At 44.0% G+C, this 17,465-nt stretch overlaps 1 protein-coding gene across 1 annotated transcript in view; it reads right to left on the bottom strand.

The window, feature by feature from the left end:
* LOC124297933 (uncharacterized) overlaps window positions 1-17,465 on the bottom strand; it is a 72,926-nt gene that overhangs the window by 33,438 nt on the left and 22,023 nt on the right. Inside the window, exon 2 of the mRNA XM_046749385.1 lies at window positions 306-588. Coding sequence (XP_046605341.1) covers window positions 306-588 — 283 coding nt within the window. The remainder of the gene's footprint in view (window positions 1-305; window positions 589-17,465) is intronic.

The raw sequence follows: 17,465 nt of genomic DNA, 5'->3' as shown, positions 1-17,465 counted from the left end.
AAACGAGATTGAAGTTAGCAATGTTAGTGTAACGAAACATTGAACATAGACTGCACTATTTTTTAATAGACAGTACTTTAAAACAAATTTTAAGGAGCGATAAGGACCAACGGTTTTGCACTAGAAAGAATCGCTGCAACAACCTTGCAAAACATTAACTAGCTTCCTCAAAATTTATGCTCACTGCGCGCGGTGTCAGTGGAAACTGGAAAGTACAGTACGTATAATAACAGTCGAGTTTTGTCGGGAAATCATTATACTCTGTAAGTTATTAGCAGCTGAGGAGGAGGTATAACCCCGCTTACCTAGGGTGCCGTCCAAGGAGAAAGCGTGCCTGTCGTGCCTCCATGCCCAAGAGCAAAGATCGCAGGTAGTGAGGCCGTCGGTGCTTATTCCTTCGTCGGGAAGGTACGGTGGCCGAGGGGGCGGTGGTACGAAGGTGCCAATAGCCGCCCAGAGAGAGTCCATGTCGTTTGCTGCACCCGTGTAGTAGAGTAGTTCCTCTTCCGCTACCCCGGACCACCAATCCATCTCGCTTGTGCCTTGGCTGACGGCGTTCGCACTGGAACTGCTACCGGCAACTGCAACCTGAGAAAATAGTGAAACAAGGCTTAACGACATTTTTCTTTTCATGGGGTGATAATTGTACCCGGGGTTAGGCATGCTGTAAGGAAATAAGGTGGAACAATCCGCATAGGCTTTAGTCGAACCAATCGGAAAACATACCCGAGGTGACGTCGTATGGGCTTCATATTTTGTCCGCTAATGTTTGTGGTATTATTTTTTCAACTTTTGACTACAAAAACTCAGCAAACAGAATATACGGAAATAAATAAGTAACCTGTTTACGTGATTTATGTGACATCGTCTTGGATATGCGCAGACTGAGTCACAATCGGTCTTCAGTTATGGCACACACTTTATTTCCTTACATCATGGGGTTGGGATTCTTTTGGGAAACTGGTACAGTAAGAACTTGCATAGAAAGTCGAGACTTATTAACGACCGGAGTAGCGGAAGGGAAGATAGAATGTGCAGGTGGATTTTAATTGGTCACCATATTGAAAGATTTGTCAATCTAGCTGTCGAAAGAAAGTTGTCTGTAATACTGAATATACGAATATTTTTCACTTCGAACTTTGAACCTCGGTCCGTCAGACGGTTGAATGACTAAGGAACATACGAAATGGAATAATTTGTTATTTATTCTGGCGTATGAATTTCGATGGTTGTAACTCATGCGATAAATATGACGTACGAAAGCTAATAATCATTGCGGTTGAGTAAATATATACTGGATATTTCGTTAATCAAGATAGCATGAAAACTGACGATGATTTTTTACGTCTACAAATGGTGATTAATCACAGGGGCAGTGGCGATGAATGTATTTTTCAAAAAACAAGCACAGACAGATAATACCTGTAAACACTTGTTTAATACGAAGGTAATGGTTACGCGTCTCTCTCGCTCACGATATTTCTGGGACCATGCTCACCCATATGGTGGGGCGGTGAAAGATTTATTTACTGAGAGAAACGTAATATTTCATGCGGCATAAATGAAGAACTTCGACTACAGTCCTAAGCAAACAAACCTAATGGACTTACAACCGTCGTAATCCGATACTGATGGCTTGCGGCGCTAGAATGGAAAAGCGGTCGGGGCGCCTGTAAAAAGGACGTAAACGGTCGCAGGCGTCGCGACATCTAAGGAAATAGCAAATGGCGTGGCAAACAATGGGGAAAGGAAGGCAAGAGACAAAGGGAGAGTGAGCGTGGAAGAGAGAAGAAAAAAAAAGAGGAACCTGCAATGGGACCTGAGGTAAAGAGAGAAGAAATTAAAAGTGACCGCGTAGGCACAAGGGCGATGATGGCAGGGTCGCCAGCCCGATAGGCGTTGGTGATGAACTGTTGTTCGAAAGGTTGTTCTAACATCTCCGACAAACAAGAAGAACAGCGGTGCGGGCGGCCACAAACAAACCTTTATCCTCCCTCTCGACTCTCCGCCTTCATCTTGTTCACGCGTTCTTTCTCCTTTCGTTCCTTGGTTATAACCATCAACCAGCCTTTCGGTAAGCATCCCACGTACACACCTAGGCTTAGGTTCTCCGGACCTCGTATCCTGCGCGTAAGCACGGACTAGTTAACTCGGGATTCTACCTTAGGTATAGTTACGATGCTGCGTATGCTTCTCTTCGTGATCCACTCAGTCCACATGATAATGCCCTGCGCTAGATCATCTCGCACTTGTAACGATTTGCTCCTATCTTCCCAACGCTTTAACCTCGCTCTCTTATCCAGACGTTCAAGGCTCCAAGGAAGCTTCAAAACTATCACGTCAGGTTGAAAGTATGTTAATTATTCACCTGCCAGTACGCAGTCCGTGGGACGAGTCCGTGGTGAGTCAACGAATTTTCCAAGGAGAATGGTACGTTCGAAGATGACCACCGACCGCGCCGATATGGAAATGATACCGAAAAAATAACTCTCTGGTTCAAGGTTCTTTAACGTTAAAGGATACCTTGATTTCGACTGATCTTCGAGGGAATATTAATCGTTCAAAGTCATTCGATTTCTCAATGATTTTCAAGTGACTTTCATTCTCATCCATCGGGCGAATAACTCCTCGCATTTATCTCAATTTTCAAGGTTTTGGAAAGATGTTTGAATCGCACTTGCGGAGTTTCTATGAATGATACGCGTTTCCGGCGATAGAAAAGTGCGACTACGTCATCCACGTGCGGAGTGAGCCGGTCCTGTTCGGCTTGCTCACAATGAAACGTCCGGACTTTTTGTATTTTTGATCCCCTCCGCATGCCTCCGATAGCTCGAGGATGAATAGCAGTAGAGCCAAGAGAACAGGCGAGGATAGGAGGACCCGTTGCCTGACGCACAATGGTATCCATTGATGGGCTTAATTACCGTGATATCAGCGTAATTAAAGGTCCGTTGTGAGGGCAACTTTACCTCGCCTCTTCTTCTTCGCTCGTCGATATATGAACCATGCGAATAGCCCGAGGTTGCACAGCATCTCATCTTCCATAAGCTGCAGCCAGCTTCTTTTTCCACCCTTCCTGACTGACGCTGAATTATTCATGACGTGCGAATGTTGCGCATTGATGCAGATTGAAAACCTTTACTTCTTCTATTTCACATTTAAATGACTTCATGTAATTTCAATTCATACTATTGAACTATTGACAAGTAGATACGTTGTTCAATTCGCATTAGCTGTTAGTGGAGTTATACAAATTACAAATGCATTTTTCGCCTTTTCGATTGTGGGAACTTTTTGATAATCGCAGTCTTCGGAATACTGTCAGGACCAATTACAGAAGCGAGAAATTTTTGACGCGATAAAACATTCGAGGTTGAAAGAGCAGAGGACGATCGGTAAAAAGTGATGGTTACAAAGTAACCAGAATGTCCGTGACGTTAGTAAAATAAGACAGCGTGATTCAGGTTATATACGTGAGATTGGTAACGCGGCGTGGTAAAAAAATTCCCAGTGTAAATTCGGCGTGTTATTTCGTAGTCTTGTGAATTCGCAGCAGGTGAACGCCTTCGAGTGAACCATATCGTCGGATCCTCTGGTAGCACGTCAGCCTGATCCCTCTTCTTGTCTTCCGTCGGAAGAATAAGACTAAACTCAGCCTTTCGTCCGTAGAAGAAAAGGTAAGTGCCTGGCGTAGGAAAAGAGGCGCAAATATAATTTCGAAAAAATTTAGACAGGCGCGTTTCATACGGTTGGATTTTGATTTGCGACGTCTGGCCTGCAACGATGGGAATAAACGAGGGGATCGCCAGCCAGTCAGCTTGCTCGTCATTATCTCTCGCGGCCCCTCATTATAATTATTACGTGTTGCCGTCTGGTGTTTACGAGCTCTCCACCCTGGCTTTCTCATTCCCGGCACCCTTTCGGTTCGCACCAGCCGGAGCCGTTGGGCCCCCTTTAAGTTGGGCCAGGTTAGTCCTTCGAACCTTTACTCGGTCGTATTTTACGACACCGATACGCCGAGTCAGCCGTCCAGGGAGTGCGATTTTTACACGATATTTCGAAGCCAAAGACGAGCCGTCTGTCTGCGTTCAACAAAATTGTTATGATGTGGGAAAACGTTGGCTTACCTCACTCCAATTATCTTACGTATAATTGTTTTGGCATCAGAGAGCTGTTATACACGGAGTAGTTTTTGAACGCGGTGAGTTTGGTTTACCTAAAGGGGACATCGTCAATATCTCAATTGTTTAAAATCAATGTAATTCGTGCAAAAATGTATCTGCAAGTGGATATGAGACCTTCAAATTTTGGCGATCAATTCAGCATTTATCATATTTTAAACCTCTTTATCACCTGAGCGATGGGATCGGTTTAAATTTTGGGAAAAAATACGGTTTGGGTTATGGAATGACGTTTGTATGCTTACCAAGATTATTTTCAAAAATTGATGGATAAATGCTAAAGACATCGGACTCAGCAATACACTATGTTTCGCCATAACCTTAAAGTGTTTGAGCCAACTTTCGGACTGTTTTTTTTTTTGAAGCCAAGTACACAACGGTAATTACAAACCGTACCGTTTTCTAAAGTTTGAAGACTCCACTGGTCAGGAGCAGAACACAGTGCGAGTACATGTTTGCTGGATTGCAGGTCGGTCAAGAGAAAGGTCTGACATCCTCTTATAAGTGTTGATTAACACCCGCTGCTCAATGTTAGAATTTTTTTCCCGGTATGAAACATCTGAGATAGAATTGCAACGTGTTAAAGGAAACTTGTTATAGTAAATGAATAAATTCCGGACTTAAGAATATTTATTTTTCACCTCGTGGTCCATGATTCAACCAGGACCAATTACCCACTTGGTTCTTTTGCTCGTTTGCGGGCTCGATGAACAAGACTTGGGCTGCAAGGGGGCAGATTCCAAAAGTTCCAATACGCTATTTGGCTGTGGTGTTACTAAGACACCGATTGGGAAATATTACCCGCCGAGACGGCGTGTATTTGTCGAAGGGGGAAGGCATCTAACAATTCTTCGAGTCTTGCCCACAGCGAAAGCACTGCTGCTACAGCGGAGTTAAAGGAAACACCAAATTCGTGAAATACTAAACATAGATATACGGTACGCACCGCGCCGAGTTAAGAACGCCCAATCATAATTAACGGCGTCGCGCAGAGAGAGAGAGAGAGAGAGGGAGACATTCAATTTTAACCTTCAGACATGCCTAGCAGTCCCTGCAGTGTTGAAATTATTATCTTTACATGCCAGATGATATTTTCACCAGCTCTAGCAGAAAAAACACGTTGAACACGGTTTTTCATCTGTATTCTTATCATGCTTACATATTTCCAGTGCTGAATATTTTACGACGTGTTGTTTCTCACGTTGCAATACACTGTGTGAAAAAGTAGGTACATAATTTTCGTATCGCGAAGAGGAACGGTTGTTATGTGCTCTCATTTTGTATAATATTTACCGGGATAATCTTATTTTCGTAGCCACGAATGGATAATCTGGCCATTGCTCATTATGTCTGAGAATGTTTATATCGCGCCATGAACGTTCAATTAACAAGTCGCTCATAGTGTCCTCAGATGATTGTTTCGATAACCAATTAAAGATCCTCTTTGATTCATTCATGTACTGTTTCGCAAGATTCTTCTAGATTGTTGATGCAATGAAGTTTAGCCGACGTTAAAAGTAGAAGACACTATGCAATAACAGGTATTGTGAGGAAGTGCTGATTTCTCGTGGCATCAATTGGTTTCAGGGTTTGGAATACTAAACGGACTGCATTCGTCACTTTTTCGCCGAATGAATGATGGCATTCGGACTCCATAGATCTGTTGCACGAAAGAAGTAATCTTCGGTTAAGTTATCCGTATTGTTTAAGAAGATAAGATCGGGGAAGTTGGAAGGCGATGATGAACGTGGTCGAGAACGTTGGAAGACAGGTCCTACTAAATCTTTTCGAAGAGACAGGTTCGAGGTCAGGTTTCGAAGAAGCTCCCGAGTAGTAGGTATCGAATCTCCTACGGATCCCTCGCTAGATTCCCCGGGTTTAGAGAAGGCGGCAAACTTGACATGCGGTGGGGTTGCAGGTTTCTAACCACGGTGGTGAGATATTTGCAATTCTGACACATTCGACGGGGCAGTTTTCTACTGCAGCAGAACCGGCATCGTTATTGTGTCCGAATTCCGACACGGCGCCGACGCCGCCGCGAGGAATACCAAACGATTCCCGGAAACGCGGATGCTGGGTCCGATCGTCAATGTCGGGATGCGAGACGCTAAGAGGATTCGCTCGGCGGGCTTGGGTTTGAGGAGTTGCTGAGGACGGGCACCGGGTTTGAGCCTCTGGGTCGTATATAACGGATAATTGACAGCCGGTGAGATCGCCGTTTGCTTTGCATGGACATCGAATTGGCCAGGACGAAGGAGGCGCTAGAGGAACTCGGTGCCGAAGCCGCGGCAGGACTGCGGCATGGCCGAAACGCAGCCTTGGTGGCGTCCCAACGAACTTGACTCTCCGTGGACGGTTATCCTTCACCTTGCGTCCTAGCGATCGCATGGCAATTATGTTCATTTGTCAGATGGCATTTTTGGATATATCAAGGTTCGAGGATCATGGGACTCGCGGTCTGAATCGAAACCTTGAAGAGAGACAAGACCGCGAAGGATGTGTTTAGAAATTTGTTATTCAACCAAGGATGGTGGACATAAGTGAAACAAGCAGCCCTACCGTGGTGCAGGAACAAGTATAACCAAATTCGAAACGCCCAAGTTAAGATATCGACAATTTCAGAGAAGCGCTTACGATTCTAACGTTCGAGATGCTCAAACTCTGATGTTTTAGAGCTCATTCTAACGTTTTTGGAATTGTTTTCCTCTTTGACCTAATCTTTACCATTTCTAGTGTTTCAATTATGAAACTTGTTCTGAAATTGTCGATATCTCAGCTCACTATCAATGGCTCAAACAACACTGTTCGAGATGTCTGAAACGGTTTCTTCCGATTTCTAAGTTTTGATCCATATTATAGCTCCCATTTATCTTTAAGGGAATTCCGGACCTTTATTACAGATCAACGTATTTAGAAAATCATATTTCATACTTTTTTGTTGTTCTGGTACACACAATCGTTTTCAATACTTTAAAAAAATACAAAAATGGGTAGTAGTGTCTCTCAAATTCAAAGCTAGTGTAGTGAACATACAGGTGTGATCACAAACCTTTTTTTTTCAGAGTTTGAAAAGCGATCATACATCATTGTTTGTACAATTCCTAATAACACATTCGTATACAAAAGGATAGTTTAACCAAACGAGATTGAAATTCCATATATTATAATACCTGAAAGGTTTCACAAACGTTGGGGTATTTTGTCGGTTATAAACATAATGTTTTCTCATGATGAAAATGCATACGTACTCGACTGCATATTGCACCCGACAAGAAGAAAAAGAAGAATAGAAGAAGAGACTCCAGAAGTTGAAAAATGACTGTAATATGACTTGGCAAGTTCCCTTCTAATTTCCAAATTGTATGTTGGGGTGTAGCTGGTATTGTTGACGCACCACAGTCCATAGAAATTCCGATACACGTTGTCATTATGTTCGTACCGTGCCGCGCTACACGTTTACACGTGTGCATGACGTGTAGTACTTATTATTTCTTTCGATAATTTTATCCGAATTCGAACGCTATTATACAATATTCATTCGTTAGAATTACGAATAATCCTACAGTGAAAAATCATCGTTCCTATCGGCGTTCCATACTGGAAGGTGAAAACTTCGGACGTATGTTATCCACTATCTAAACACAAATATTTTAAACATTTTAAAACATGTATACCAAACCTATCTACAGACCTTGGCAAGTCTCGTCGGTATATAATATAATGTGAAGTTGCAGCAGGATGATGCAATGAAACAGAAAAACTAAAAAAAAAACCGTATGAAAATTGCATACCACCAATGATTGAGACATGAAACGGATTTTGCATATGATTAGCAGCTGCTACGTTTTTAACCGTGCTGTATAATTTTCTACTTATAATTGAGACTGTCTGCCTTCTTAATCCACATATCCGTTTCCTATCGATGCTTTAACTTCCTGTCATTAGTGGATTACAAGTTTCCTCCGCAGGTATCCTGTAGACAAACCTGTTCTCCCACATATAGTATTACAACAATTTTGAGCCATAGCGCGGAATTTCGTGAAACGTCGAAACAGAGTTGATGGGATCTATACGTCGCAGGTAAAGAAATCGTCCAAAAACTGTTTCCCCTTCTGCTCTCCTTAACTTTTTTCCCTCCTCGATCAGACGCAGGCTGCAGATGCCTGGAGGATAACGAAGACTGAAAGTTTATCCACAGCATTTCGATCCCTCCTCGAAGATATTTCCTGTCCGATATCTATCTTTGTGAAAGCCATGCATAAGCGGTGAATTTCCAGACATCCTCCTCCGACTGACCCCCTCCTTCCGTTTATCCCCGTGGGGTTGTAGCTGCCCGCGAGAAATGAGACGTCAAAAATGTCCCCTCGCCGCTTCGGGCACCGCGGCAGGTATATGGCATTAAGGTAAAGGTGGAACAAGAGGGAAGGGTGAGGGAGGTTGGCTTGGCTTGGCTTGGCTTGGCTCGGCTCTTACCTGTTGCCCGTTATACCTGTTAGGTATCAGAGCTCTCGTACCCGAAAGCATTCGTGTGCGTGACACAAGCAGGCGCACATCCATCGAGTGCGGGACCACCACGAGTATATACATAGTTCATTATCATATCGCGTTTGTTTTTTGTTCGCCACTGTCAGCTACCACTATACCCGGCATAGTTACCTCACCCGGTATTTGGTATATAGGTACCTATCGCTTCCCCCGATCCTGAGGAGGCTCCTCCTCGGGCAAAGAGGCATTCGGTTACGTGGACGTATTACTGGAAGAGGACGTCGTGTCATCCTCTCAGCTGACAACGCCGGCGGACTCCTCTCTCCACGAGAGAGTAACCAACTTCCGAGATTAAAATCCCCCGGTGGCAGTCTAATCTCGTAATGGCGTCGGTGTGGGGCCGTCAATGGACCAGTTCGTGTCATAATATTATGCGACGGCTGTCCGGCGGTTGGTTCGTCTGTCATTCAAGACTACAATGTCCCAAATTAGTCAAACCGGTAACCCACACTTCTTCTTCTTCTTCCCCTTGTCCGTTCCTCCTCTTCGTTCCGCTTGTCCCGGACGTGACGACACAATACGCCCACGCACCACTTCGCCGTGGAGAGGCCGATCATCCCTTCACGAGGTTAAACAGTCACGGAACATGCTTCGTGTTATCCCTGGCTTAGCTGATTCGAGACTCCGCTTATTACCCAGGTACCGCTGCTCCGTTGCTTCTGGGACGTCGGAACATCGCCACGGACGTGTTTCTCGGCCCTCGAAATCCTCCTCGAAGAAGAAGCACGGACTCGGGGAGCGAGGCCTGTGGTCTCAGCTCGCGTATAATGACTCAATCCGCGATCCCCGGTTCCCTCTCAGATTCTCTCTCGAAGATTACACCCTTTCCTCGTTCCCCCCTCCCCGCCGCCTTCGAGAGCCCCTCTCCTCTCCTTCGGCGTTCCTCCTCTTTCATCACCGCGTCCGTCTCTGCACGCCTTGGTCTGATCTTCTCAGATTCTCTCTCTCGCTTATAGGTATACATATATATACACCAACCTCTTCTACCTTATACTCGCGGGCAACTCGGTCGCGTGACGCAGTGCTGTTTGTACCGCGGAGAAAAAAATTTTCTTTCCACCTTCTTATTACTCTTTTCTTGTTAAATTTTTAGTTTTATTCTTATTTCTCATCTCCTTCTTATTCTTCTTCTTCTTCTTCTTCCGTGTCGCGTCGCAGTGTTTCGTGGCAAGACGAACTGCTAGGAATGAGCCGCGCGATGCGGCACCCTGATCATGTCCCATAATCCGATCTGACGACAAATCTAAACCGGTCAACTATGAACGTGTTGTAGCCAGGTATCCGTATACTCAAGCTTCTGATGCCCGAAGGCTAGCTATCGGTTTGTAAGTATCAGTCATAAGGCGATCGGCTTTACGGCGAAATTCGTACCTTCCCGCACCTACGGTATATATTCGTACGTCATATGCGCTTATTTGAAGTAGTAATTTACACACCGTTGGAACTAATTTTCGTAAGGCTCAACATTTTCTTCTTGGTGAAATTTACACGGCTTAGACAGAATTTTTAGTGGCGTATCCGCAAGCCTGAGACGTACCAAAAATTTTCGGGTGAACACACTTTCGTCAAGGGTGTAACGAAGTGCATGAAGGTATAATTTTATTGTTATTATGTTACGAAAAAAAAAGAAAACGTAATTGTTACAATTAAATAGCAGTTCTCTATCTCCAGACTTTCCCTGATTTGTTCACAGTTACGATGTGAAATACCTATCGACTATTCTTTATAATTCAAAGTTAATTCATAATATAAAATATTCCCACGAAAGACGCGTCGCGAGCTAGTTTATCTTGGACATTAGTGACTGTTTCCAATTCCTAATTAGTAAGCTCGACGTATAAGGATCCTCGTTCAACCATATGCACACCGTTGAGGCATATCAGGTTGAAGCAGCCTCGGTAGTTTCTCTGATTTAAAATGGGTGGTAATTGCGTAAGTGCGTAGGCAGAGGACGAGACTTTGAACCGTTCAGCGGCGTCTTCAGACATTTAGCAGTGTCGGAGTGAGCGTTGAGCGTTGAACTTCCCTGAATCTACGATGCCTACAGTATGTAGGCAGTCACTATAATACCTCTGTATACGAAGGGAAATGTCGGGCGGAGGAGTAAACCAACCTGCTAAAGATTCTTATCAACGCAAATCACGACAGTTAAGACGGCGACGACACGGCCGCCACGTTGAAACGGCTTTGCTCACGATCAATCCCCCCTCGACACTGCGCTGCGAGATATCCGCGGGTAATTCCATCGGGTATTTTACGTCCACTATATTCTTTACCTTCTCGATGGGTAAGTCGGTTATTATTATTATCATTATAAACCCAGTGCGCTATCTCATGTGTTTTGCATGTAGTTAAGACACTCTGACAAGGGTTCACGTAACGGTCGATCAAGTTTAATCCAAGGTTTTGACGCACTTCGTATCGACGTATTCGATGAAAATTTGAATTGAAAAAACATGGTTTGCTAATGAAGTAAGGTCAGGTACGGATCAAGGAACCATGAGATCCAGATCACTGTTCATCATTAGTCTATTTTCAATGATTATATCTGTAACTTCGTACCTTCGTATTCGATGAAAATGTGCATGAAAACGCATGGTTCCGATACAACGGTTTCATGATCAAGTAAGATCAGTCACAGATGAAGGAACCATAAGATCGAGACCATTGTTTATCATTAGCCTATTTTCAATGGTTAGCTGTACCTACTACTGGCTACAATAGCGTGTGGTCCTCTTGGTACAAAATCCGGGCTGGTAACATATCTGAGTATGAAAATCTGAAGAATCCGATATTTGAAAGATACACAATGGAAATTTAATTAACCATACGATAGCATAACGTCATGCCGTCGATAGTGAGCCCGAGGCTACCACCGTAGGTTCGACACGGCAAGCCGGGTACTGTAAGTCGCCTCGCGGGTGTCTGTGTGGCCTCCTCAGAGCCAGATGCCTGGAGGAGAGGTTGACAGTGACTCCTTGCCAGTGACCGGGCAGTTTCTGAGCAACAATGAACGGATTCTCCGGTGCCTGTGCTCTTGGCTCACGTGGCCCTCCTTCAGAGGATCTCTTGAATCCTCACTACTCACCGCCTCGCTCCTCGATCGGACAGTTTGCCCGAAGTGATGAGATATTATATCCGGCTCCGGTAAGTCGCGTTCAAGTGTGCACCCAGGTACGATATCTTCTCAGGTGCGTGTGTGGGTACCAGAGAGAAGACGTTAATAAGCGTCCGGTGGAAGTGTGCGTGGCGTGACAGGGTCCAGCGCACTTTGGTGTAAGTCAGCGCTGGAGGGAACAGGAGGTGGAGGTGGAGGTGGAGGATGCGATACGTATACGTCGATGAACCACTTCGGAGTGGAAGCCACTTTGTGAGATTACCGTGAGATGAAGACATCTCTGTACCGTGGTCCAAACGCTGCAGCTCGGGAGAGAGAAAAAGGTATTATTATGATTTCAATGGTCGCGGTCGGTCCCGATCGATCGGGATGACCGTGAGGCCGCACCGCGTATACTACTATCGATACTCCCGATCGGTTGTGATTGATTCCTCGGTATTTAACCGGTTCGTCTTGCCGCGATATCGTCATTAGCGCGTGTCATTCTAACCGGCGATACTCTTTGTATAACCCTTCCATACCTATATGCACGTCATTGTACCCTTGACTCTTTCATTTATCCTACAATTGTCCTCGGCTTCCGCTCATGTACTCGTAACTGGGTCATATACCTCGTTGAACTTCTGTGTGAAACTTAAATTGCTTCTCTTTATTCAGGTGTCAGATCAAAACACTGTTAGGTAATCAGGGGCGTTCCTGTCTTGATATGGAGAGCTCTTTCTAATTTGAGGAGGTACGATATTGTCAATTAGTAATACTTGACGTTCTTTCAGTGATGAATACGTATCACTGTCTTATCATTGTTCATTTTTTCTCATCATTGGAACTGTAATTTCGTCTATAAACAATTAACACCCGATATGCAAGAACAAAACTCAGATATGTTTTCTCAGCTTGCGTGAATCCTACTTTGCGAATTTGGCTGCTGGGTTTCTTCTTTACACGGAAAACATATATAGAGAAAGAATGCTGCTAAGTTGGAGTTGTTGGTTTTTTATTTTCTCTTTCCGAAATTAAGAGAGAAATTACGATTCGTACGATCAACCGTACAAACTGTTGATACCCGCATAACTCTGCGCTACTTCGACCGACTATGAGAACACGTGTGTGTCACTAATGGGAGAAAAAAGGTGAAGTGATAAGTGACCAGAACACTTTTGAAGTCACGCACCCTCCTAGATGTTTCTCTATTTTTAAGTAATCTTGGGTCTATTTATCTAAATTTTCGAGGCACTAAAAAAAAAAGGTCCAATAATTGGCCGCCTTTATCTTATACCATTCCTTCACAATTGCCTATCGATTCAACGCACAGTGTTGGATTTACTAATTGACAACGAATCTATTTCACATAGAAGTCTACTGGAATTAGCTGCTCCAATGGTCTGACAACTTTATCAAATTTCTTGATGTATAAATTATACAGTGAGTTAAGGAAGGTATGACTGCCCGCTTATCGTACTGAAGCGAAAGTGCTAATCAGGTGATTATTAGTCTTCGAGTACATCGCGGGAATAAGTTGAATGATCTCAATATACGTTCAATCATAAGTACGCGAGATCCATATCTGTACATATCGAGTCAAACTTAAATTCGAAAAAAGTGGAAACCGAGAGAAGAGATGAGAAAATAAAGTGCAAAAACGGCCATTATCGCGGAGACGTAATAATTTGGCATGAGCTTTTAACGAAGTATCGGTCTCGATTCGGTACTGAAGGGTCAGCGAACGGTTGTGGAAATACTATAAGGCGGAGGAATCCTTTGAGGTTTCGCAGGGTCCCTAAAGAAGGCGTGAGAGTGACAAGGACAGGCTGTTATTCCGCCGTCGCTTCGGAGATTACACGTTGTCACCCAGGCCTCGGTTTACTCGTAGCTCAGCCCTGCCCAGATTTCTTTCCTGTATCCCCGATCCTCGCGTCCCGCGTGTGCAGAGGATCGGATCGAAGTTGTAGCGGCAAGTTACAAACTCCTCAGAGGAAGGATATCGCAAAGGCGACAGATGCATTCCAACGTCTCATTTCGAACGAATCGAGCCAACCACCGTGCCATTCCGATACGAATCTCGAAACGATCTTGATGTTCACAAAAATTTCTCCCTCCGCCCGTCAATCGATTGCCGATATTTCTACCTAGGAGATTATGCCGCTCCAAAGGCAACTGCTCCGCGCGCTTTATGTCCAGCCATCGTCAATCAAATTGTCAGCTGAGCTCGCCAGAGTCTATTTGTCTCACGGCGCGAAGCTCCGTATTTCTAAACGATTTATTGATTACGATTATTCGTTGACGTCAAGATAGAGGAAACTGGCTCATCACATCGGGGCTTTTGTGTCTTTTAGTAACGCATGAAAAAATATGGATGCATATATGCATATGACCATTAAATTACTTAAGGTTACTTTGAAGCGGCGAGACATCTGTAGGGATGAAGTTTATATTATGAACGTCAGTTTTCCGCACTATAAAACCAATTTCTCAATCCTCTGTCTTCGTGATGACGTCGTAAAAAGAAAAGGTATTTCGCCGCATGAGGCTAACCGGATATCTGTTATTGGGCGGTGGGGAAACTTTTACATCAACAGTTCCAAGGTGTTACGAAAACCTGAGAAAAAAAACTGTTGTATGCAACGCAGTAAAACAAATTTCGACCTATTAACCACTTATCCCTCTACCTTTTTCTCACATTTATAGAAAGAATATCCTCATCCGGAGTTTAGTTTTTACGGTTAATGAAATGAATCTAAATTCCTTCCTTTAACCTGGAAAAAGATATGAATCGGGAAAATTCATAGGGAATATAGAGACTTGATGTCAGCACTAGAGTATCATGAGAATTAAAAATACATTTTGATTACTTACTTCCATATTTATGGGGCTGTTATTGGCATGGTGGAACATTCGATACTAAGTGGACACTGATTTGCATCAATTGGCGATAGCATATGGTCTACCTTCGTGGTTTGTATAACTTTCACTTGCGCTACGAGATTACTTTCCAAGGTCAAAACGTACAATGTGTATACGAAATTCGCTAATCACAAATACCTTTCATTTGTTTGTTTGTTTGTTTGTTTATTTATTTATTTTTCCTTCGTTCAAAATCGATTCTGGCTCACTGTGCGGTGCCGCAGCCTCTTCGGACCCACTCCGAAACAAATTGATTACATTATGCTTCTCTCGACGCTTGGCAGGGAGCCGATGGCCTGGGCATGAGCCACCTTACCGAGGACCCAGATATGTATATATTCCGTGGAGTAAATCGCCAGGACAATAGCCCAGCGTTGGGTATACCTCGGGCTAGATCTTCAGTGTTCTCATTCACCTGATGATCGCGGGGCGTCGATTACACCATGTTCATTCGCGGCAGGTTTCCTCTCCTGGGTCGGAACATAAAACGTCACTTAAACTGACACCCCATAGCGCAGAGGTTCATCACCGCATCGCATATATTCGCTCCGTATCCGAATTGTAATCATATACAACATCTATCTAGGTAAATTTCGGTGGTAATAACTATTAGTGTTGTTCTCTTCCAAGACCCAGCGCGGCTAGAAACCCATGACTTGATTCTTCGAATCCCTTTAATAACTTTCTGATTCCGCGGGCATTGTGTGCAACTGGTTTTTTGATAACAAGAACCGGGCTGGCGGGACAATTGGAAAAGCCTAATTGCATCGAGGAACCCCTGCCGTGTTCACGGGTACACACTGGCCATAATTCATTACTCCACATCTCATAAAGGGAAAATGAACGACGCGACGATCATAAATAGAAAAGGAACGCGTACGAACTCTGTTTCACAGGATTAAAACAGAGGCGCCCTTACGCGTTGTAAAACAAGATGTTTTAGTAAGCATAAATCAAGCGTTCCTTATGTAAAGTCGTGCGCAACCTTACAGACCACGCTTGGCCGTCTAGTCTGACATCGTCAATCGCGTATCAACGTCTCACAATCATCAAATCACGGACTCATTAGGAGTGCGTTTAAATAAGTCAAAATTCATGGACAAAATCTTCATATTTCAGCATTGAAATAACGCTACTCAGCCCCTTCGGACATTTATGCTTCTTGCGCTATATACGTGAAGGTGTGTAATTCTTCAGCTAAAACGGGTGCAGCTCAAAGGACTACGAGAAAAAAAAATGTGTCTTCAAATCAAGTCAGCTAATGATTCTGAGTTGTGCTCGTATAACATACAGCTTCTGCTATATAAATTAGAACCTATACAATTGTGGTATCAGTTACTCTGCGGGGTGCTAAAAGTTGCAGCCGTTCAACGGAACCAACGCTACACCGAAAGTACCATAACCATAGTAATCAACACTACGAGATATTCACAGTAGCGTCGAATTCTACACCGTTCGTTTCTCCCGGCATAAATTGTACGATAATCCTTCTGTCGAAGTAGAATTTCGGCTTTCATTTCCATTTGAGTAATGCCATCGAATGCTGTATCAGATCTGGAACGTGCAGGTTTATATACAGTAGTGTCATCAGAGCCCAATTATAGCTCAAAAAAATAACGACTTCGATACCCAAATTCAACGGTGTTAGGTCAAATCCTTTACAAGTTAGGGAATAATCCCAAAATCGAAGTGGTAATAGAATCATATAAGTTTTGTGATGTTTCTAGGAAATCCTTAAGTGATGGTATCCAGTATTTTGGATTACTTTCTTCTCCCGAAATACCCAACTGCAAAGTGGTTGGATCTAAACGATTCCATTTTCCCTTGACTTTCTTCCGGATTCATTGTCCAACCACTTCCAAGCTGCAAACAGCATTCTTGATCACCCGATCTTCTGCGTACTAATTGAAACTCTATATCCCCGGTTCACTCTCTACGGTATAATGAGTACAGTACAAAAATTTCGTTCGTAACCTGATCGATTATCTTCAGTGGTTTCCTCAGCTAGCCGAAGAAGAAGTTAATATATCAGTCGACCCAAGCTAGTATCTGGATAAACAGCCCCGCGTAAAGGTTTGTACGTACGGCACGCGAAGGCCGACCGGATCGTATAGTGGAGGCATCGATTCCTCATACATCTGGGTGACAGTACCGCATTGCCCATCTGATAATCTTAACCAAATAAGCGCCCTGCTGTGAACCGCCATCCGTATTTCCATATCTATACATCTCCTTGTTGCAGGAATTATCTCTATACGAACGGAACGCGCGCGGTCCGTGTCGGTGTGAGTCAGTGTGCGCGCGTTGTTAGCGGCCATGTTCACGTTCAGTGTTCCCTGTAGCCGCCAGCCCTCCTCCTCACCCCGTCCACCCCCTTCTCATTCTGCTCATTCGCCCGTCTTGTTATAACAAACACTTGAACAAAACAAAATACTTTGCGCCGAGCTTCGCTGCAGTGGCGCTCTCTTATTTTATCAGACTGTTTCACAGATATACAGTGTGAATTGCTAACGACCGAATGGCTTAACGCGCATGCGCTAAAATTCGAAACCAAGTGCAGTCATTTCGTCAGGGTGACCAACATTCATACGATCAGATGGATGTAACCTCGCCATGATGTAAGTAACCTCAAAAATGTTGGTCACCCTGACAAAACAACTGCTCTTGGTACCGAATTTTAGCGCATGCGCATTCAACCATTCCGTCGTAAGCAATTTACT

The sequence above is a fragment of the Neodiprion virginianus genome, chromosome 2 (assembly GCF_021901495.1).
Source record: "Neodiprion virginianus isolate iyNeoVirg1 chromosome 2, iyNeoVirg1.1, whole genome shotgun sequence".
Taxonomy (NCBI): Eukaryota; Metazoa; Arthropoda; class Insecta; order Hymenoptera; family Diprionidae; genus Neodiprion; species Neodiprion virginianus.
Note: the sequence above shows the minus strand (reverse complement) of the source record. Positions and strands in the feature narration are given on the sequence as shown.